Raw genomic sequence first — 23,481 nt, forward strand, 5'->3', positions numbered from 1 at the left:
GGCCATTCATATATCATCCTTTGAGAAATGCCTATTAAGCTCCTTTGTCCAATTTTTAATTGTTTTTTCTTTTTTCTTTATTTTTTTTACTGTTAAGCTGTTTAAGTTCCTTCTATATTCTGGATGTTAATCCTTCGTTAAATGCATAGTTTGCAAATATTTTCTCCCACTATGTACCTTGTCTTTTTGTTCTGTTAATTGTTTCTTTTGCTTACAGAAAGATTTTAGTTTGATATGATCCTATTTGTTTATATTTCTTTCTGTTGCCTGTGCTTTGGAGGTCATATTCATAAAGTCTTTGCTCAGTCTTATTTCCTAAAGTGTTACCCCTATGTTTTATTTTAGTAGTTTTATACTTTCAGGTCTTATATTTAAGTCTAGTCCATTTTGAGTTGATTTTGCTATATGGCCAGAGGTACTGGTCTAGTTTCATCTTCCACATATGGTGGTCCAGTTTTTCCAGCACCATTTATCGAAGAGGCAGTCTTTTCCCCAATAATATGTTCTTGGTGCCTTTGCAAAGTATGTGGGTTGATCTCTGGGTTCTCTTTTCTGTTCCACTGGACCAAGTGTCTGTTTTTATGCCAGTACCATGCTGTTTTGGTTATAAAGCTTTGTACTATAATTTGAAGTTGGGTAGTGTGATGCCTCTGGCTTTATTTTTTGTGTGTGTTGTTCGGGATTGCTTTGACTATTCGGGGTCTTTTGTTGTTCCATATGAATGCTAGGATTGTTTTTTCTGTTTCTGTGAAGAATGTTATTGGTATTTTGATGGGAATTACATTGAATCTGTAGATCACTTTGGATAGTATGGACATTTTCACAATGTTAATTCTTCCAATCCAACGGCATAGAGTGTCTTTCCATTATTTTGTGGCATCTTTAATTTCATTCAGCAGTGATCTCATTGTAGAAGTCTTTCATCTCCTCGATTAAATTGATTCCTAGGTATTTTATTTTTTTGGTGACTATTGTAAATGGAGTAGCTTTCTTGATTTCTTTCTCTGCTAGTTCATTGTTGGTGTATAAAAACTACTGATTTTTGCTTGTTGATTTTGTATCCTGCAACTTTACTGAAATTGTTTATCAACTCTAAGAGGTTTTTTGGTAGGGTCTTTAGGTTTTTCTATATATAGGATAATATCATCTGCAAACAGAGACAGTTTGACTTCATCTTTTCGAATCTGGATGTCCTTTATTTCTCTCTCTTGCCTGATTGCTCTGGCTACTGCTTCCAATACTATGTTAAATAGGAGTGGTAAGAGTAGACATCCTTGTCTTGTTTCTGTTCTTAATAGAAAAACTTTCAGCTTTTCCCTCTTCAGGATGATATTGGCAGTAGGTTTGTCATATATGGCTTTTATTGTGTTGAGATATTTTTCTTCTATACTTAATTTGTCAAGAGTCTTTATCATGAAGTGATGTTGAATTTTGTCAAGTAATTTTTCTGCATCTATTGTGATAATCATATGATTTTTGTCCTTCATTTTGTGGTATATCACATTTGTTGACATGTGTGTGTTGAACCATCCTTCCATCCTTGGGATGAATCCCACTTGATCATGGTGTATTAATTTTTTTGATGTGTTGCTGTATTCTATTTGCTAATATTTTATTGAGGATTTTTGCATCTATGTTCACCAAAAATGCTGGTCTATAGTATTCTTTTCTTGTTGTATCTTTGTCTGGATTTAGTATCAGGGTGATGCCGGCCATTTGGCAGTATTCAAATAGAAATTAATTAAAAATTAATAAAAAAATTAAAGTGCTCTGGAGTTATATGGGTCTGTTTTCTGTGACCCAGTAAGTTTATAACAAGAAAATGGAACAGCCATATATTAATTTGGCTGCCATAACAAACTACCATAGACTGGGTGGCTTATAAACAACAGAAATTAATTTTTTACAGTTCTAGAAACTGGAAGTCCAAGATCAGGGTGCCAGCATTGTCGGGTTCTGGTGAGGACTCTCTTGTGGCTTGCAGACTGCTGACTTTTCCTTGTATCCTTACATCTTGGAAAGAGAGAATGACAGCAGGCTTATGACCTAATCACCTCCCAAAGGCCTCACTTCCTAATACCATCACACTGGGGGACAGGATTTCAACATATGAAGTGGGGGATGGGAGGCACAAACATTCAGTCCATGACAATCCACATCTGAAATTTTTCTTTTAAAACTCATTGTTAGGAAAGGCTAATATGTAAATTATCAAGTCACTCTTCTCCCTTGGGCTGACAGGAGGCTTAGGGCCAGATGTAAACCTTCACTGTCAACTATATGGGTCCTCCCAATCTCCTTCTTGGCTTTCTACATTTGCTTCTATTTCTTCTATCCCTAGGTCTTATTTCTATTTTATCACTAGTTTTATGTTTTCTTGCCTAAGCTACCTTAATCTTCTATAAATTGAGGCAAAGTCTCTCTTAAATACATATTTATGTATATTCAAATTTTTGTTCTTTTTTAAAGAAATTATGTTTCAGTCACGAAGTAGTCATAATATCTTTCATACAAACTATAAGCTTGTCAAGATCAATACCCTTTTTATGAATAGTGACAAAGAACTAGGAAAACTGGAGGGGAGAAAAAGTAAATATTTATTGCTCATATATTATTTAGAGAGCATGATAGTATTAGCTAAGGAAAGAAAAAATAAGTGTGCAGGTGAGTGGAACATGATATCCATGTACTAGCCTCCATTTACCACTAATTAACGGGTGACTTTGAGCAAATCACTTAATCTCTATAGGCCTCATTTATCAAATGAAAAGAATCAGAGCAGATGATTTCTAGGGTCCCATCCAGTTCTAAAAAGTATATTCTTTTAAGTAAGTCTCTGGGAGCTTACGCTCCAACCACTTGTAGAAGTGGCCTTAGTTAGATGGTGCGTGTCAATAATTACCAGGAAAAGTAGGTAAGGCTTTTGTTCTTTTTTAAAAGGTGTTCAAGCTGGATCCAAACAGCAAAGGAGACCCTCTATTAATCCTGGGAAGGAGTATGCAACCGGGCAGTGACCAGAATCACTTCTGTCAACCCACTGATGTAGCTGTGGATCCAGGCACTGGCGCCGTCTATATATCAGATGGTTACTGCAACAGTCGGATTATGCAGTTTTCACCAAGTGGAAAGTTCATCACACAGTGGGGAGAAGGTACCCAATAAGACTCTTGATTTCTAATGGTGATTCTTAGCCAGTATCACTAGGAACAAGAGATTGGCCACTCCTCACATTCTTTAAGATGTAATTGTCCCATGCAGTGAAGAAAACAGGGCCACTGTATGCATCCAGTTGGCTTAGTCATATACACACACACAAAATACACAGGCACACACACACATCTTTTAAGGGAAAAAGAATGCTTCCACCAAAAAAACTTTGTCAAAATAGAGAGAAAATCTTTAATGTGTTTATGGGTAAGAGATATTATGGAACACATTTATAAACTGCTTTATCTAATCTTTCCCCTGGTTCCAGGTATTTAATGATTTATTGTCATGAATTTGGAAACTTACACAACTGTAGAGTCAGACTTCGGGTGATTTTATAAATTGCATATCTGAGGCTTTTCTTTGTTCCGTAGAGTCTTCAGGGAGCAATCCTAAACCAGGCCAATTCAGTGTTCCTCACAGCTTGGCCCTTATGCCTCATTTAGACCAATTGTGTGTGGCAGACAGAGAAAATGGTCGGATCCAGTGTTTTAAAACTGACACCAAAGAATTTGTGAGAGAGATTAAGCATGAATCATTTGGAAGAAATATATTTGCAATTTCATATATACCAGGTATTTTATCTTAATTTTTTGTGTTTTGTCATACTCTATACTCTATCCTTAAAAATTGTCTTAACTTAATGTGCTCTTTCTGTAATTTTTTTTTTATTAAGGAGTTGAAGATGAATTATATATCCGATCTTAGAGTATCTTTAAACAGTTAGTATGTCGTAAATCATTTTCGATTCAAGTGCCACTGTTCCTTGTACAGAAAAGTGATGAACTCAAAGGATTTAACAACTCTTCATAATGGGTTAAAAAATGTTACCAAACATTACTTTTCATTTTTCCTTAATTATGATCATCTGGTCTAGTTATTAAATGACTGATGTTATATCTTCACTCATCAATAGATGGTATATTTCTCATAAAATCAGTATTCAAAATACTTCTGTTTCACATTTTTTAAAAAAGTAGTGGCCAATTTTTTTAAAAAACAAATATGTAAAATAAGTGAGTCTTATGTCCAAATACCAGGAGAAATAACCAATAAAATCTTGATTTTTTTTCTCATGTTCAAAAAAGTGTATTTTTTTGACTTTAAGAAAATCTGAAAAATTACCCCAACTTATACACATAATTCATATTACAAAGTAACCTAGCATAAGATTTCTTTAAATAATGAATACTGAATAACTGAAAATGTATTTAGTTTCTAAAATTTATATACAAATTTTGCAATATATTTTTTAATTTTATTTTTAATTGACATAAGCTTCTATTTTTATGGGGTACAATGTGATATTTTGATATATGTTTACAATGTGGAATGGCAAAATTAGGCTAATTAACAAATCTGTCACCTCTCATACCTATCATTTTTTTGTGGTGAAAACATGTAAAATATACTCTTCTAGCAATTTAGAAGTATATTGTGCATTATTATTCATTATAGTCTATTACAGACCCTAATGGAATGAAACTAGAAATCAATAACAGGAGGAATTTTTTTTTTTTTTTTCGGTCTTTTTCGTGACGGGCACTCAGCCAGTGAGTGCACTGGCCATTCCTATATAGGATCCGAACCCACGGCGGGAGCGTCGCAGCGCTCCCAGCGCCGCACTCTCCCGAGTGCGCCACGGGCTCGGCCCAACAGGAGGAATTTTTTAAAATTCACAATTAAAGAGTTCAATATATTTTATTAAATATATTTACATCTGTATTAAAGTAGCATTGACTATATATATATATAATCATCACTATAATATTTATGTTTCTTAAGTATATTAAAGTTGAATATGTGTACTGTCTTCCCAAGCAGCACCCAGTTTTTTTAGGACATGGAATAAAGGAACTCAAGTGACTGAATAGGGAGCAATTTTGGCTTTCCCAAGGAATAAGTAATAAGAGATTCTCATAAATATCAACGAAAGAGAAATTCTCAGGTTGCTTTTACCTCATATTTAATGAAAAATTTGTCAGGAGCATTCACTTAATAAAGAGGTGATCAAGTTCATAGTGAAAAAAGAAATCAAAATATAACAAGAAAAATATCAGGAGAGAATATGAGAAGAAATCTGGTTAAAAAAAGAATCTAAGCAAAAGGCAGTTCTCTCTTAAAATATTGCACAATAGTAATTAATGCTTAAAGTGTTGATTTTTTTGTAGTATAAGTTTTAAAACTCTATAATACTTAAAGAAAGATGAAAATATCTTCAACAGTGGTCTGCTGTTACATATATTTTAATTCTTTGAAAATACAATGTTCAATCATCTAAATTACTTATTTAACCAAAACATCACCATTTCCATTATTCTGGATAAACAGTACTATACTAAGAAATATAATTTTACTACAAGTGGTGTTCACGGAATTAATGTAAAAAGTGGTCTATTTTTTTTTTCAATTAGGGAAAATATATATCTTTGATGATCTGAAATACAAATCTCACATTTTCAGATTGCAGTTGTTTAAAATCACATGATTATTCTACTTGTACTGTAACTTCACTTTCTCTCATATTTCTCTCTGATTCTCCATGTAGCTATGAAAAATATTCCATATTTTTTAAAAGGTCTGGTCATCCCAAAATTGTTGACCTAAATAACCTGACTTTGCCCAGGACCTATTTAGGATGGCTGTGATATTTATTTCTGTATCTCTGTGTATCTGTATATCAATATATATGTATTCCTAATTTCTACTGGCTTTCTAAGCAGAGCAGACATTCCAGTTCCTGATTTTCCTATTATATAAGAAGGCTAGTCCTCTAACCTGTTTGCCTCACATCTGGTTACTCAGGAGGAGATATTTGCTAAGTATTTTATTATTTTTCACTTTTGTTGCCAATTTTAGGGACCAGTTTGACCATACATTTATTGTTTGTTTGTGTAATGTACATGCATATATTTGAAGTCTAATCTTATCCATATTTTAAAGAAAGGTTAACTGGATATCTTGTTGCAGGCTTGCTATTTGCAGTGAATGGAAAGCCTTACTATGGGAACCAACAACCTGTACAAGGATTTGTGATGAACTTTTCTAATGGGGAAATTATTGACGTCTTCAAGCCAGTGCGCAAGGTATTCATATACATTGTCTAGGTTTCAGTTTTCATGAAAATAAAGCTAAAATACGAATCTTGGCATTGTCTTTGTACTTAAATAATTTTTAGGAATCTTTTAGGAGATGTGATAACTTTCTTAGCTGGGTTGATAGGAGTATCTTATTATGATGTTTTATGTAGAATAAATGTCCTTATGTGTTCCTAGAACAATTTCTTCAGATGCAAATTAACACTGTGTGCAGTTCTAAGGTTCTTAGTAGACATTGCATACAATGGCAGGTTTAAATTCACTGTAGTTAGAATACAAAAAATAAATAAGTCTTTTCCTGGTTTTGTCCAAGTAAAGAAGACACAACAACATGTTAAATGTATTTTTATAATTCTATTAGACCCAACAGAAATCTTTTTTGCTTCTTTTGTTGCTATGACTGTACTGAGCAACAAGACTTGAAAATAATACATCCTGGAATTTACTCAAGTTCTAAAGATTCGGTTTAGGTATAAGACTAAAGGCTGGTTTTGGCTTCACCAATGTTTTGCTATTGTTTATTCTAACAGTGCTTTTTACAAACAGTGACTATGCTTCAGTGTGCCCGTATGTACCTTGTTTTGTTTTGTTTTCCCAATGTACCTTGTCTGCAGTATGACTGTCAGAGTGATTAGAATGTTCACATACACTGCATGAATTTGCTTGGGGTACATCAATTTTAGAAAATTCAGACTGCTAAATAACTCAAAAAAGGGTTATTTTTCCACACAAGTAAAGATTTATCAGATCAGAATGTAACTATCGTAAGCTGCTCGACAAAGTATATCCTGGTATTGTAATTCTTACATTATTAAGATACCAATTTTGCTAGATTAAAAAAAACTTTAAATTACCTCAGTATTTTAGAATTAGTCTGTTAGAATACTGACAGCTGGCCTGGGGTTTATCAAATTTTATTCTAGAGGCATGTATTAAATGCCTACACTGTGTCAGGCATTCTGAGATACTGAGGATACAATGGTAAACAGAACAGGACATAGCCTCTTCTTCAGCAGAGCTTTTAGAAATAGTTACAGGATCTGAATTGAACCACATGGAATCTGAACTACAGATTCCAGTACAAACTCCTTTCTTTAGGTTCTTGTCATATACAAGTAATATATTTTTCACAGAAATATTTCACCCGAAAAGAAATAAGCAATCAAATATCAAATCATAGTAGCCCTTCAGAAAGAAATTCATTGTATTCCTAATATATATTTTACTTCCATAGTGTTTTAGACCCTTATTGATCATCCAGTCCTCATTGTTGTGCCCCTTTGAGCTAACTTCCTCATATCTGTTGATGAAGAAAGTGAAAAGCTTAATTTTCTTTTTGTTCTTCACTTTGTGTTAGTGGAGCATTTGCTTTGCTCATTCTTTTAATGATAATGTACTGTGTCAACCAGGATTTTAACTTTTAATTCAAATATGGATCTAGAAATCAAAACTGAGTGCTAAGCAAGAGGCTAGACTCTAAATGAGCTTTACTCTCATAAAAGTATGAAGATCCCTGAATTAAAATTTCAGAAAGCAAAAGAATGCTGTGTGGAAACATCAGCATCGTTCAGACATTCAGCGATGAATACATCAGTGTGTGGGTCAATATAGCAAACTTGAAAAGAGGCCGACTCCAAGATGAAATTTGCTTTTCCTTTCAGTAAACAAGACTTGGTATTACACCAAAACATAGAAATGTATTCTGTGTTGACTCTGTAAACTAATACCAGTTTAGGAATCTTCAGAATTTTCATTTAATTAGATTTTCATTATGAAGATTGTTTGGATGAAGGAAATAATATGATGATGCATTGACTCCTGTATAAGAGATTCTTCTTTCAAGTCAAAGGTCAAGTTTTACATAATGTGACTGTGCCTGTGTTTGTGCATATTCATTACTTACCTCTTCATGTATTTCAGTTCTCCCTCTTCTACTATCACACTTTAGAAATGTTTACATCTGAATGTATGATCTCCATCTCTGTGTCTGTGCAGAGAAGCTGCGACAGTAGGATGGTAAAGAAGATGACTCTTTCAGTGCTGTGCCCCTCAGAGATGTACAATCATTTATGTTTCAATAATAAATAAATTAAATGGGGAAAAAAAGCTGTGAGGGCAAAATACACATAGCCACCCACCACATGCTTCTTCTCATAATCAGAGGAAAGACTTGTGGTCCCTCATCATCTGCTTTCACACACACACCCTCAGACTGACTTTTTTTGACTTAATTCTTTTGCAAAAAGCAGCTCATTTGGAAAAGGAAGGGAATGATCCCCACCCCTCCATACCAAAAAAAATAATATAAAATAAGTTAAATTACTTATCCAAAGTTATGTAGTGAGTAGCATACCTGGATATCAAAACATAAACACGGTGCAATTTCTTAGAACTATTTTACTTAATGTTAAGTAGATTTAAACATTATTATCGTGTTAAAACAAACAGTTATTATATGGAGTAGAACACAAATTCCCTATGAATTTTTAAAATAAAATACAAGTCTTGAGGGCAGGCAGCCTGGTCTTCACGGCCAGATGCCCCAAGAAGATGCTGTCTATCATTCTTTTCTCTTGTAGATTTTATTTTGATAGGGGTACCTCAGGTAAAGAGTTTGGAAAGCCTGGATTAGAAGGTCTTTAAATCTGTTCAACTCTGAAACCGTAAAGCTTAATCCTAAAGGTTAACAACATAATTTTCTGTTTCAAACAACACAAAGCAGTAGAAAAGTTCATTGAAAAGTTTACAGTTGAGTGCCTCTGATTGCAACAGGAATAAGGGCCCTGAAGTCCCACCCACTAAGCCTACCCCTGAATCCCTACAATGGCCTCAGAGTACTGTATTTCAAACAGAACCCTTGACTCCATGGATCAGTCTGAGAACCAGTGATGGAGGTTTATTGTTACTGTAGCCTTGAACTTATGACATATTGCGTTTTACTTAAAGCAAAGTCCTTGACCAATGAATAGTTCACATATATCCCCCTCATCATTATTTCCCCATCATTATTAATATTTTTCCTATCAGAAGATTTGAAGTGCTTTACATCTATATGTCTTACAAATCAGTTTCCTAAGAACACATTGTGGTATAGAACAAGATCTACCAGTAATTTGCAAGTCTGTTGTCACCCATTAGCTGAACCCAAAATAAAGATGAATTGTTAATGACTGGCTCTGAGGTTTCAACAAGGCAACTTTTTGATTTCTGGCTTTCTGTCTTTCTTTACACATTTGTCACAGCTCATTTGATAATGTGAAGGAATGAACCTCCTTGGCATGGCTATCTCATTTTTCTTTTCAGTGTGACAAACTCAACAATTTCTAAAGCACCATAGTATCTCCAGAGCATATATTCTTCCACTCCTAAAGTGAGCTAAGAACAGCAGTTTGCCTCATTAGTGCTCTTTGTACTCAGCACTCCAAGGGGGGGGCAGATGTTGGCTCATAAGCCCACAGTTTGGATAATGCTTCTGTTCATAATTACTAGTCATATTTTTGAGAACTGTGTATTCAGGAAGTCCTGCAGGTCTCAAAGGTGAAAAGAATTATCCATGTCCTGCCAACTGGCAGACCTATGGCACCTTTGGAGGCTTTGGGAGAAGAGCGGAAATGTCAGCAGCATATTTTAAGGCTGCTCTTCCAGGAACTAGCTTGGTGACACCAAGAAAGTCACATAAAGTGCTCCCTGACTCCTTTGTCCTCATAACTGAGATGACAGTGATTTGAAAGAAAGACATTAAAATGCAGAGTATCTGAAGTAAGTACAAAAGCACAGGAAGTAGCTGGAAGTCATACTCAGCTTGTTTGCTTTGTCAACTGGACTTCAAGAGTATAAAACCCCACTTTGTTACGTCTCCTTGCTTATATATCAGAAATAATCTAAATGCCCTGAATATTTGAAATGACTCCTCTGTCAGTAATATACAAATAGTTTTCAAAGTAACACATGATAGCTTGATGGGAATAATAATAAAAATTAATACCTTATTCTTTTGACTTGTATAGGTTAAAACAAGCAAATTTGATAGTCATTAAAAGGCAGAAGAAACTTGAAGGCAAAAATAAATCTAAATGACTAGGTAGATAATGCATCACCAAGTAAACAGCACTGTAAAAAGTAATCTACATGTATGTACATTTTTACTTTTTAAAAGACTTGAAAGTCAGTGGTGAGAATTCATTCGTTGGCATTTCGCATTGCTGAGAATTAGGCCTAGCAAAGTCAGTACCCAGTGAATGAATGAATGATTCCTCTTGGCCTAGACTTGCTTTGATGGGAATTATTGCTGCTTTGGTTTGTGTGATGTGCTTATTATTTTCCTTGTGTGCTTTGCTTTGTTTTTCTGCCTTTTCATGAAGGATTCAAGTAAGGGCTCATCACCCTTGTGTGGCTTCTCATTTTTGTAGCACTTTGATATGCCTCACGATATCGTTGCATCTGAAGATGGGACTGTATACATTGGAGACGCTCACACCAACACTGTGTGGAAGTTCACCTTGACTGAAAGTATGGTTTTTACAGTATCATTGTCCACATTTTCCCTCAGTTGTATTGCTTAAAAATGTGTGAAACAAAAACATGTCCGTTTCCATTTTCTTTTTACTGATGGGAGTGGAAATAAAGGTAGAAGGCAGTCCTTAAAAGACCTATTTGGTATCCATTTTGGAATTAAGTTGATCTTTAAAAAGTGGAGAGAAACATCTTTTTCTTTTTATTTTTTTCTTTCTTTTTTTGCCGACAGTATCCCCTTGTTTCCCAAGATATTCCACAGGAAATTCTTGACGCCTGAAGTAATGTCTGTTACATTAAAAGCCAATGTTAATTTCAACTTAGTTCCAGAAGGAGGAGATGGCTTTGGCAAAGCAGAGGGGTTGACTTGTTTCCATAAAGCATCACTCCCCACATGGCTCTGTAGCTTTCAGTAGCTGTTGAGCATCTAGGGATGCCAGCACTGGTGTCAGACACATATTACCCCAAACAGGAAGCACTTTGCATTTTCCATTTAGGTTTTAGCTTTCCCAAAACACTGAATTGCTATATTTTCATGTATCTCAAAATTTTGTCTGAGGACATATTTTCTCTATCAGGATCCAGCCAGCTAATTTTAGAGTTTTCTAATAACAGTTTGGACATTATTTCTGTTTCTTAAAAAGTATACGAACCTAGCCCCTGATATCATGTTTTTAAAAAGCATAAGTTTTCTAAATTGATATATAATGAATGCTTACTAGGCCACAATTTCGATGTCCGTAGATTCCTTTAAAATATGGCAGGGTCCACCAACAAAAGAATTTGGAGGTAAGAAAAAGAATTGAGGATGATATATTTGAGGTATCAGGAGCTGCAACAGGTAGTTTTAGATAGAGAACTAATAAGATATGTAAACCTGATGAAGAAAAATATCAAGTATAACAAAGGAAAATACAAATTATAACAAAGATAAAAAAACAAGTTATAACAAAGGAATGCAAAATCAGGAGTCCAAAAACTTTAACCCGATACTATACAGGTCTTGGAGCCCACTTAATCTGGTAAATAAATGCTGCCTTCAGAATTATCTTTTGAGTAACTTTTGCTGTTTTGTAATAAGGACCCAATTAGGGTTGAGTGCACAGAGGTGCCTGTGGACTATTCCACTCCAGCAGTAGCTTCACATTCCCCTCACAAGTGTGGCTTTCTCACCACCTGCATCCTCAGAGAGGATCCAGAAGGTGTGGGCAGATAGGAAAGCAAATATAGATGGATAATCCACAAATACATGACTAAACTCAGGACTTTCAGAACATTTAAAAAATGCATAAATACTTTTAGTGATGGAAAAGACCTTAGAAATCCAGTCAGCATGTTCACTGTTCAGATAGGAATATGATTCTTGAGCTCATTAAGATTGTAGTTTAAGGCCCTTTATACCCCCCTAGTGGTTGATACTCAACTAACATGCATATCTGAGTCACCTGGGGAGGATTTTCAAAATACACACGGCCAGTCCCCACTTGAGATCTATAGAAAGAAAAGGAATGATAATATGTATATTTTGGGAAGTCTTCTCAAGTGGTTTTGACAACAACCCCTGATTGAGAAGCACTGCAGTATAGCATTCAACTTCAGAAGAGAAAAGCCATCTGCATAGTCCAGAGTGCAGTAAATATGGAAAATAGTACCTCTGCAACAGAAAGACTGCCATTGGAAACTAAACAAGTGTCTCATGTATTTTCATTCTAGTATTTAACTAGTCAAATCCATTTATGTCAGCTAGAAGACTGGTAATCCAACATGGCAGAACTAGTAATCAGCCTAAGATGTTGCCCACATGAAAACAGAACTACTTTATATTTCAGAAATAACCCTATGACCTCCACAAGAAAAAGCTCATTCTAAATATGAAGTTCTTAGAAATATTATTTCAGCTTTCCTTAGGATATTTCATCCAGGATTCATGGACCTGGCACCTATTTAGTGGTTTGTATAAAATTCTTTTCTAATATGAGGTTACTTCAAAAAGTTTGTAAAAAAAATAGAATTAAAAGTTAATGCAAATCTTTCATGAACTTTTTGAAGACCCTTCATATAACAATGCATTTGTTGAACTAGGGCAATATTTTTTACTTTGTAAAATTAATATCAAAGTTAAATTTTCAAATGTTCTTTTTGGGGATTCTGATTTTCTCTCCTTGCTGTGCTGTTACAGAAATGGAACATCGATCAGTTAAGAAGGCTGGCATTGAGGTCCAGGAAACCAAAGGTTGGTTACTTTCTTTTTTTGACTATGATATCAAAGGCTTTTCCAGTTGTATTCTTTTAAGGTTCTTGATTGCATCTTCAAAAATTATCCAGGCTAAAAATATAATCTGGTAAATTATCTGTGACTGCCTGCTATGTACTGAACCTCTAAATCTGCATGTCGCGACTGCTTTTTCTGATAAATAAAGTAGGTATAATGAGCTCAAATCACTGATTTCAAGTGATGGGAAGTGACTGAGGATGTAAGAAATCTATATAGCCAGTGAGCCAGAGACATTCAGAGAGGAAAAATGTCAGTCACTTTTGGAAGCATGTTAACCTTCAAGTAAGCAGAAGAATACTGTTCAGCATACTTCAAAAGAAAGGTCTTTTCTTAATGGGCTCTAATATGTAAGAAAAATATCTTTGGTGAGTTAATGCTATAGGATGAAAAGATGAGCTGTTCCCTAAGCTCCTATCTTAGTACCATTCAGCCCCCAATATTTACTGAGGGCCTTCTGTGTATAAGGTACTGTAGCAGGTCTAAGGGAAATGAAACTGACTTACTCAAGAAACTTATATCCTATAAGGAGAGAGGGAGAATATACATGCATACATACATACAAATATATACAGGTAAGTATACCATTGGCATATATAAGGAATGGGAAAGTGGGATTTAACTATCGGTAAGCAACCACTGGGTTCATTTGGAATCCCTAGCATATTATTTTCCCCCTTTCCTAGGATCAGTTTATATTTGTACATTTTCTACTATCTATAAGATTTTGACATGTCATTTATAGTTAAGAACTCACCATGGGTTTCTCCTGAGGTGCTCCTAATGTTTAAGTAAGAAAGTGATATTAGATGCTTTATAATGATTCACCTAGATATTCAAACTTAACCCTAGGCTTACTTGTTTTCCTTTCTCATGAAAGCAGGTGGAAAAGAGATGAAAAGAAGCAAGAACCAAGAGGGAGTTTAGGGATTTTATATAGGCAGATAAGAAAATATAGCCGGCTCAAGGTTGAAAGGGGTAAGATAATATTATAAAATAAATAAATAGCGATTGTTTGGCATTTGTAGAGATTCTACCCAGGTGACACTACTAAGTACCATTCATATCACACTCATTTACTCAAGAAGTTTCCTGATCTCCTACTTTTCTGTCATTAATGATAGAATTATTGATAAGTTCTGTTTGTCCTGGAATAAAGATGTTGAGAAAGGTATTGTTGTTAATAAATAGCTGTCACTTATGGAGCACAAACAATGGGCTCTACAAAAATTATCAAGTTTAATCCTTACACCAACCATGTGATAGTTGCTATTATCCCCATTTTACATTTGAGGAAATTAGGGATTAAAATTGTTACTGAGATAGTCAGGTTTTAAACCAAAGTTTAGTGCCAAAGCCTGTGCTCATGACCACTGTTACTGTACTGCTGAGGAGAGTTTGATACCACCAATTCACTCACTGGAAATTCTTCCAAGAACTGCAGGTTGGACATGGTTGTTAGTTTACTCTGAAACCTCTAGAATTTCAAAATGGTCTCAAACTATTTTTGTTTAAATAGATCTCACTGAAAAATTATAGATTGTCTTGGCTAGCCTGTTGAGAATAGCCCAACCATACTGACCTCATCTTGGCTGGTAAATGAAGGATGAATAATGCTCTCCTGTAGGCCATTTCCTCCCTCCTCAGTGCACACTACTGAGTCCATTTGGTCAGAAAACTCCCAGTATTGTGGCTGAACTCAGCAGTTCAAATACTGAATTTTATTGTGATGCCTTGTCTTGCTAGTCCAGTTTTAATAGTTAGGAATACCCAAATGCAAATAAGTTACTCTATTTCTCTTTGAACGTCTTTGTGTGACTCATTTAATCTGGTTTTTTTTTTTTTAAGATTATATTCTTATTTCAAAAAGAAATATAAATCATGCTGGATCTCTAGATCTTATCTTTTATCAAAACCTTGAAGCTTAATTCAAACCACCCTTTACAAAAGAGAAAGAGAAACACCATCTCAGATTTAACAGCCCTGTAGATACATGTTAATTTTAAATCTCCAAATTCCAGTTGCCTTTGAGGACACTTGTCCCTATTATGAATGATCACATAACTGATCATTAATAACATGGTTAGATCCAGTGTTCTAAGGGAGTTGCAGGAATTAGAGAATTTGGGATGATAAAAAAACTTAGGAAAGTGATTTAAATTTTCAAAGAATAAAACAAATATGCCAATATCCCACCGAAAGCATAGCCCTCACTCACACCCTACCCCACCCAGCCCCCAATAAAAGATGATGATGATAAATCAATCATTTAAAAAAAAAAATCTCTAGTATGGTTAGCTCCTTAGGCCTTATGGAGAGCAACATATTGTAGGGAAGATCATTGCATTTAGGGAAAAAAAAGTGATCTCATTGGTGCTATATACACTTTTCATGTCTTCTAAACTGTTTCTTGCTGGTATGCCTTCTAAAACCTTCAGCCTTCAGTTCTGTCTGTGATGAACTGTGTAACAATTGATGTGTTGCTCTATTTAGAGTCTTTTCCTGTCCTAGTTATTCCAGTTGCAAGTGGTCTCTGGGCTTCTCTCCTTCTGTCAAAGGAAGATAGATATGCACGTGTGTATGTGTGCCCTCACACAGGAACGCAGCGAGCCTCTCTTTCTAAATATGTTGCCTCAAAGAAGAAGAAAAAAACTTTTTATACAGCAGCTTTTCAAAATTATGTTTATTTCCAAATATCTGTAGAGATTTTAAGATATGTTTGTTCTAGATAGAATATATCTAGCATCCTAAATGATAGATGAGATTCATACTGGGTACCCCTTATCTTCCAGAAGCCCCAGGTCCTGGCTAATCTTAGTGCTTCTTCACTCCTGATTCATCAGGATGCTTTAAATTACTGGGATTTTAATGAAAGAATTTAGGATAAGGAGTGAAAATGGCAGAATCAGGATTATTCTTTACGCTTTGAATGGAATTCTTAGTCTCTTATGTGATAACTATTGTTTTAGGCTTTGTACTCCACCTATAAAGGCTCGTGAGAAGAGCAGCAATATTGCTTTTTTTTAGACTGGGAAATTTAAAATTTTTAGCTTCCTTTCTAAAAATATTAAGCATCTTTTAAGTCTTAAACATGCTTTAGCTGGTTCCCAAAGTTAAAATGTTCAAATATTTTTAGTAGATGACCCTCAAAGTACCAGAAGTGGTATGGAGAAATTATGAATTTTTAAAGTGCTGTGTGTATCTTAGCAAGTTCATTGCCTCATTCTCATCATACCCTGTCTTAGTGCTAAACTGATTCTTTAGTCTGCCTTCTGTCATCCACAGTTCTTCTTTCCACTTAGTGGAGCCAAATCCTGGCTCTGCCTGACCAAAGAAACTAGATATGAGCCGGGTCAGCCATTGTATTAGGTGCAGGTAAACCCACTAAATGACAGGTAGAAAATGCTAGGTAATTACAATCAGCCCTTCATATCCATGGTTTTTGCAACAACTGCAGATTGAAAATATTTGTAATATTTGGGGAAAAAATTGGATCTGTACTGAACATGTACAGACCTTTCTTTTCTTCATTTCTTAAACAATACAGTATAACAATGACTCACAGAGCATTTACATTGCATTAGATTATTATATGTAATCTAGAGATGATTAAAAGTGTATGGGAGGATGCACAAAGGTTACATGCAAATACTGTGCCATTTTATGTAAGGGACTTGAGCATCCATGGATTTTGGTATCTGTGGAAGGTCCTAGAACCAATCCCCCATGGATACCGAGGGATGACTGTCCACCTTCAAACAGAAACAAACCTTTCTTTGAAAGTCAACAAGTTCTTAATTACCAACCTACATCTTTGGCCTACATCTTTTAATCCCATGATCTATTTATTGTTATTTTCCTGCTTAAATATAGAATGAGCTTAAATATAGAGCAATTTTGGATATCTTTTCTACAGTAGCAAAGGAAAAGACAAAATAGACAATGTTTAGGAAGAGTAGGACTCACACTTAATAAAGGTTAAATTGGAACTGTCTAAGTCAATGAATCTGAATACCTTCTCTTCCTTCCAAGATTCAAGAGCCACTTGAGTGGACAAAATAAAAGAAAGTTATAGTTTCCCCTTAATCATAGTACAGGGAAGGAAATGAGGACTATGAAGCCATCTGTAAACTGGTGATAATAATAGTGTCTACTCAGAGGCTTGGTGTGATGATTAAAGGAGAACAATGCCCGGCATAGTGTAAGTGCTCAATGGATGTAAGTGAGACTGTGAAAGAGGCTGGCTCAGAACGTTGAAGCAAAAATCTGGGACTTACCATGTGTTTGTACCGTATATTGTGTTTACAGTGTCTTAAGTAATTTGGGAAACACTTCCTTGGAGAAGTGTCCAGCAAGCTACTAAGTTAAATCTACACATAATAAACATTAACTAAAGATTTTCCTGATTGTGTAAGCCACCTGTCCCTGCCATTTTATTAAAATCTCCATGAAGCCATAAGATGCACTCTGTATCATAGGGCAGAAGGGCATACCAAGGAGTTGCAATTCCATAAACCTTATGAGTCTTTTGGCAAACGTGGTTGTAACTTTTTGCCTGGGCAAATTCTTACTAGCCTTTACACACTAGGGTTTCTGTACACTCATATGTGCTTCTTGGGGGCTAGAAAGCCTGAAGGCTCAACCTCATTTTCAAGTCAGTAGTTACTAAGATCTTTGCAGCAGCTTATATAGTTTTATCGCATCGGTTTCCCAAGCAGTGCTTTAGGCCTGGTACCTACTCAATATCTGCCGATGTCACAGAATAGTTGTATAAGTTATTTTCACCACCAGAAAAAAGGATATACAGTGCATCTGTGTGCACTTACATTTTGCTAAGAACTATATAAAAGAACATGAAAAGGACAGAATTCCTTTTTGCTTTGTAAGCCTAGAATTAATGTGTGCAACTATGCATGTACCAAAAATTCACTGAACATGAAAGAGATTCATAAACTAAAAATAAAAGGAAACAAATATTTATTAAGCACCTTCATTATTTCATTATGAAAGACATTTACATCCAACAGTTTTATCAAGGAGGTATTATTATAATAATTTTCCAGATGAGGTTACAAAGGCACAAATACTTTAAGTAACTTGCCCAAAGTTATGCAGCTAGTATATAGGAGAATTGGGATTTGAGCCCAGGTTTTTGTGACTCCAGTATGCATGCACACCAGTTCTTCCACCTGTGCAATGCTGCCTGTTAATTTAAACACTGGAAAAGTACAAAAGAAGGATATATATTTTGTGAAGTTATAGTTAATGAGGGTATTAAACATAGAACCAAAAAAAACCAATTTGAAGGTGACAAACTATTCAGTGGAAATAACAAATCACAATATCTGCTCTCAGCTTGGTAGGTTCAGACATTAAAACATGAACCCCACGTGCATTGGACTGAACGAGTTCTTTGTGAAAAGTTGTTGATTTGACTGGGTAGGGGTGGGTGAGAGGGTTTTGAGTCTTTGAGTCAGTTGAATATTGTGAACTCTTCTTTCCCTGAAGAAGCCGAGACAGTTGTTGAAACCAAAATGGAGAACAAACCCACCTCCTCAGAATTGCAGAAGATGCAAGAGAAACAGAAACTGATCAAAGAGCCAGGCTCGGGAGTGCCCGTTGTTCTCATTACAACCCTTCTGGTTATTCCGATGGTTGTCCTGCTGGCCATTGCCATATTTATTCGGTGGAAAAAATCAAGGGCCTTTGGAGGCAAGTAAAATGAGCCCTTTGAACTTGAAACCTGCCTTTGACAGAGTGTTTGGCCTAATTATCCTCAGTAGTTTGGTTGTGATTTTTTTCAGTGTCTTTGTTTTCTTCATTGTTTTAATTTTTAAATGCTTTCTGCCTTTTTTGACATTATTGTTTATGTTCCAGATATTGTCTATAGATAATATAACAGTAGAAAACATATCTTAAGTCTCTGAAATTTGGGTAGTTACATTAAAATATAACCTTTAAAACTGCCTGTTAGCAGTTAAGCCCAATTAGTGTCTCCATATAAAACTATGTAGATAGTAGAGTCAGTATAAATTAGCTGAAGAATCAGGGAGCAGAAGGAGATGCCTGCTGTTAGGAATAGACCCAGTCCTCAAAGTATCTGGGTCAGTTTTTTGAAGGTTGTGTTTTTCCCCCATCAGACTGGCTCTAGCAGCTAGCTATTCAACCTTGGGCAAGTTACTTAATCTTTCTAAACTACAGTTTCCTCATCAATAAAATGGAGATAAAATACTTATTACCTCACAAGTTGTGCAAAGATTAAGTGAAATGACGTACATATAGCATTTATCATAGAACCTGCACCTAGTAAGTACTCAATACCACCGGTGATTATGATGAATAATCATTGGTAATAAGAAATAAAAGGCATAACAAGTCATAAAAGTTGTTAAAAGATCTTAAACTTAACTCAGCTTTCTCAAGAGACCAACTATTCCTATAATAAACCATTTCATAGTTTTTGAATAGTCATCAATTAGGCCATCAACCTTCCCTAACCAAACAAGGCAGGGTCCAGTACTGCCGTCAGTATTTTATAAAAGCATTATCACAGTATAGGACCCAAGAGCTGAATTCCTTTCAGGACATCCAAATAAATACAGAAATAACCCGACCCATGGTTTTCACCTCTCAATAGCAGTCCCTTGGCTGGGTTTCCAGGTCCTAAGGCAAGAGTCTACAGCTGTGTCTGGGAAAGAATCCCATGGACCAGGTTGGGAGGCAGCATTCGATCAAAAAACAGCATCTGATCCTATTTCAGGCCAAGGTAGCCATGGCCTGGGATTCAGTGCCCATGGCAAAGCCCTGACACAGAAAAAGACATGGGAAGAGAAAACAGAGAATTCAATTTAATAAATTGTGAAAGAGTTTTTCTTGGACTTTCTTTTGCTTTTCATCTGCAGTCAATAAATCTCTGCAAAGATACAGTTAACTCTTTCTGAAAAGGACTTTTTCTGAGCCTCTGTTATGGATCTGAAACTGTCATAAGCAAAGGCAAAGATAAGTAAACATAGTCATTGTCTTCATGGAGTTAGATAGAAGCTTCAAGAGAGCAAGAATCTTGTGTGTCTTATTCACTGATATGTCCCCAACACAAATAAGAGTTCCTGGTACTAGTTGTTGAAAGAATAAATGAATAAATAAATGGAGCTCACAGACTAGATGACACATAAAAGAGAGATGACACACAAAAGTTATAATAGAGCATGGTAAGTATTGTGACAAATGCACAAAAGAACATGTGGGACCTTGGAGCAGGGGGCAGGAATGGTGGTAACCAACCCAAACTGGGAGGGTAAGTGACTAGAGTCAAGAAGGTTTGGTTTCTCCTGTTTGCTATTAAGCACATGTGACATGGCACTGTTACACAATGCTAACTTCACAGGAATGTGTTGGAAAGGCAGAGACCCAGGACAAACCATATGAAATTGGCATTATTCAACCATGTTTTATTTTGAAATGTTGCAATTTTATATGGTTCAGGCTAATACATTTAATTCTGAAAATAGATCTTTTTTCAACATTTGTTCTTGATAGGTCTAATCCAATCTATTATAAGGTTTTTATAAACTCTCGTAAAGGACTTTCAGTTTATTCAGTACATCCTTATTACATGTTGGCTGCACATCAGATATTGTGCTAGACACAGGGGATACAAAACTGACTAAGGAATGTCCCACATCCTTGTGGAACTTACGGTCTAATTTGTTGGCTTTCTAACAGTGTGATCAGATTCTTCTTCCCTTCTCACCTGTTTCTTTCCCCGTCCGCTCTTCTGCCTTTTCTCTGTCATCTGCCTGTTAGCTGTTTCTGTGATGCTGCCTCCACTCCTGGTTAGAGACTTCATCAGAGACCCCCCAACCCTGGCTTCCCTGATCATAGCCCTTGAGAGAGTGGTGGAAGCAAGGGAAAAGAGTTCAGAAAGACACACAAAAAGGGAAAAAATGAAATAAGGAAAGAGGATTGATCCTTCTTGGGGATGGGCAGCCCCCCACGGGGAACATTTGAGTCACCCTGTGTGCTTGGAAATACTCAGGGTTTCATGTTTTTGTCTTCACTTAAGTGTCACCTAAAGGGGAAATGATGTACATGGATCCAAAGCTTTCTTAAGCAGGACGTCTCCTGTTATTAATAGAAAGAGTAAAGCCTAAAGCAAATATTGCTAAATTGCAATAACCAAAGCTTCCAAATTTTAAAATTATTGGTAACTTAATTGTATCCTAATACAAATAACTAATATTTTTTAGCATATACTGTATATGTACCAGTCACTGTTCTAAACAGTGCAGTGTCCCAGTTAAACCTTACAGATAGGTAGGGATTGTTAGTGACCCCTCTTTTCTCAGAGGAGAAAGCGGAAGCTCAGGGAGGTAATTTGTCGAGATTGTGCAGTCTGTAAGAGACATAAGCAGGAGTCAAACCCAGCTCAGGCCTTTATATATATATCCACAGTTTATTGCTTTTTTCTGTTATAATTGCATATGGACAAGAACTAGGCTTTGTTAATTGTTTGTGAGTTCCTGATTTTGTGCTGGAGATTGAGCCCATGGATTACAGAGGGTGATTGGGACTCATTTTGAAATGTGCTATCTTTTTTTTAGGAGATTCTGAACACAAACTTGAGGCAAGTTCAGGAAGAGTCCTGGGAAGATTTAGAGGTATGCCTGTGACCTTTTAGAATCGTTCATGTTTGGTTCAGAGTCAACAAGCTCATATCTTTTTAAGAGCAAGGAGATATTTCATATTTTGGCTCTTAAAATTAAGCACCTAGTATGCAGCCTAGCATCCCCCAGTGTAAATGCAGAATGCAAACCATAAACTAAATCAAAGTGTGTGGTTCAGGCAGCAAATTTTCCAGTTTTATCTTTTTCTACCTTACCATTCTATATTATCTGATTCTCTTCCCCTGCCTTTTATCTGGCTTCATTTGTCTTCAGTAAATTTTCTGTCACTTCTGTCGTATGTCAGTGCTTGTCACAGTGAAGATGACCTTTTCATAAAGTCATTGAAATGAGAGCTGCTCAAGGGATGCCAATTCCAAAGAGCTGGGGAAAAGCAAGAGGCGCAAAGTGAATCTGAAATATTTCTGCAGAAAGACATAATCCTGGGAAGCTTGTTTTTTCTTCTTTATTTTAATAAGCCTGTGGAGTAGTATCTATCTGGCTCTGAAGGATAAGTTCCTCTGTCTGTTTTTTTTTTTTTTTTTTTTTAAATATCTACACTTTCCCATCTTCAACTTCTGGCTTTGTTTACCATTTAAGAGTTTACAAGGAAACTGAGAATCATTTGTGCAAATTTTACCTCAATTCTCTGTTATTGTTTGCTTTCTTCAGGAAAGGGGAGTGGAGGCTTAAACCTTGGCAATTTCTTTGCAAGCCGGAAGGGCTACAGTCGAAAAGGGTTTGACCGCCTTAGCACCGAGGGGAGTGACCAAGAGAAAGATGAGGAAGACGGAAGTGAATCTGAAGAGGAGTATTCAGCACCTCTGCCCCCACTGGCGCCTTCCTCCTGAAAACCAGGCATTGATTTAGGTTGAGGGAGATTTAAGAATGCCAGATTCCTTTCCCTTTAGCACGTTTAAAGTTTTGTATATTTAATTGTAAACTGTACTAGTCTGTGTGAGACTGTACCCATTTTATTTACTTTGTTTCGGTTAAGTTGGCTTCTGTTTCTAGTTGAGGAGTTTCCTAAAAGTTCATAACAGTGTCATTGTCTTTATATGAACATGGAATAGAGAAACAGTCCTCTTCTTCCATCATAGTACTAACCTAATGCTGGAAGATTTGCTCATTTACATTTCTGACACTTTTCTGTGGATGTAAATAACTCCATTCTCTGCTTGAACACAGTATTTTCCCAGTAGCACTTCCATTGCCAGTGTCTTTCTTTGGTGCCTTTCCTGTTCAGCATTCTCAGCCTTTGGCCGTAAAGAGAAACTTTGTGCTAAATGAGGACAAAGCTGCTAAATCTCCTATTTTTTTAAAATCACTAACATTATATTGCAATGAGGGAAAGATTAAAAAAAAAAGTCTCTATTTAAATTCTTTTTTAAATTTTGTTCTTAGGTTGGTGTGTTTATGGGATGTCTTATTTTTAGATGGTTACACTGTTAGAACACTATTTTCAGAACCTGAATGTAATTTGTGTAATAAAGTGTTTTCAGAGCATTAGCTGTCAAGAGTGTATTTTGAAATTTTTGCATATTTGCAGGGTTTTGTATGCAACTTTTGTAGTAATTACACAAACCAAAAATACAGTGAAACTTAATGTCTTCAACCAAAAGAAATATGTTGTATAAAATTTAGAAGGTATTTTATGTAGCAAATAGAAATTAAAAACCAGTGTAAGAGTTTACATACATGTTGTAAAACCAGGCTCTCTTTTAAAATTCAG

The 23,481-nt window shown here is 35.7% G+C and overlaps 1 protein-coding gene across 13 annotated transcripts in view; it reads left to right on the plus strand.

Moving 5' to 3' along the window:
• The window catches only part of PAM (peptidylglycine alpha-amidating monooxygenase), a 282,338-nt gene extending 259,083 nt beyond the window's left edge, over positions 1-23,255 (plus strand). For 5 of the 13 annotated variants that reach the window (XM_063087956.1, XM_063087955.1, XM_063087964.1 and 2 more), the window contains 8 exons: positions 2,941-3,151; positions 3,582-3,782; positions 6,178-6,293; positions 10,715-10,814; positions 12,997-13,050; positions 18,598-18,801; positions 21,690-21,746; positions 22,422-23,255. In XM_063087956.1, the coding sequence (XP_062944026.1) occupies positions 2,941-3,151; positions 3,582-3,782; positions 6,178-6,293; positions 10,715-10,814; positions 12,997-13,050; positions 18,598-18,801; positions 21,690-21,746; positions 22,422-22,600 (1,122 nt within the window). In that variant the 3' untranslated portion in view covers positions 22,601-23,255. The remainder of the gene's footprint in view (positions 1-2,940; positions 3,152-3,581; positions 3,783-6,177; positions 6,294-10,714; positions 10,815-12,996; positions 13,051-18,597; positions 18,802-21,689; positions 21,747-22,421) is intronic. The other 8 variants (XM_063087960.1, XM_063087965.1, XM_063087961.1 and 5 more) reach the window with 4 other exon arrangements.
• The last annotated feature ends 226 nt before the right edge of the window (positions 23,256-23,481 follow it).

The sequence above is a fragment of the Cynocephalus volans genome, chromosome 2, assembly GCF_027409185.1.
Source record: "Cynocephalus volans isolate mCynVol1 chromosome 2, mCynVol1.pri, whole genome shotgun sequence".
NCBI classification, from domain to species: Eukaryota; Metazoa; Chordata; class Mammalia; order Dermoptera; family Cynocephalidae; genus Cynocephalus; species Cynocephalus volans.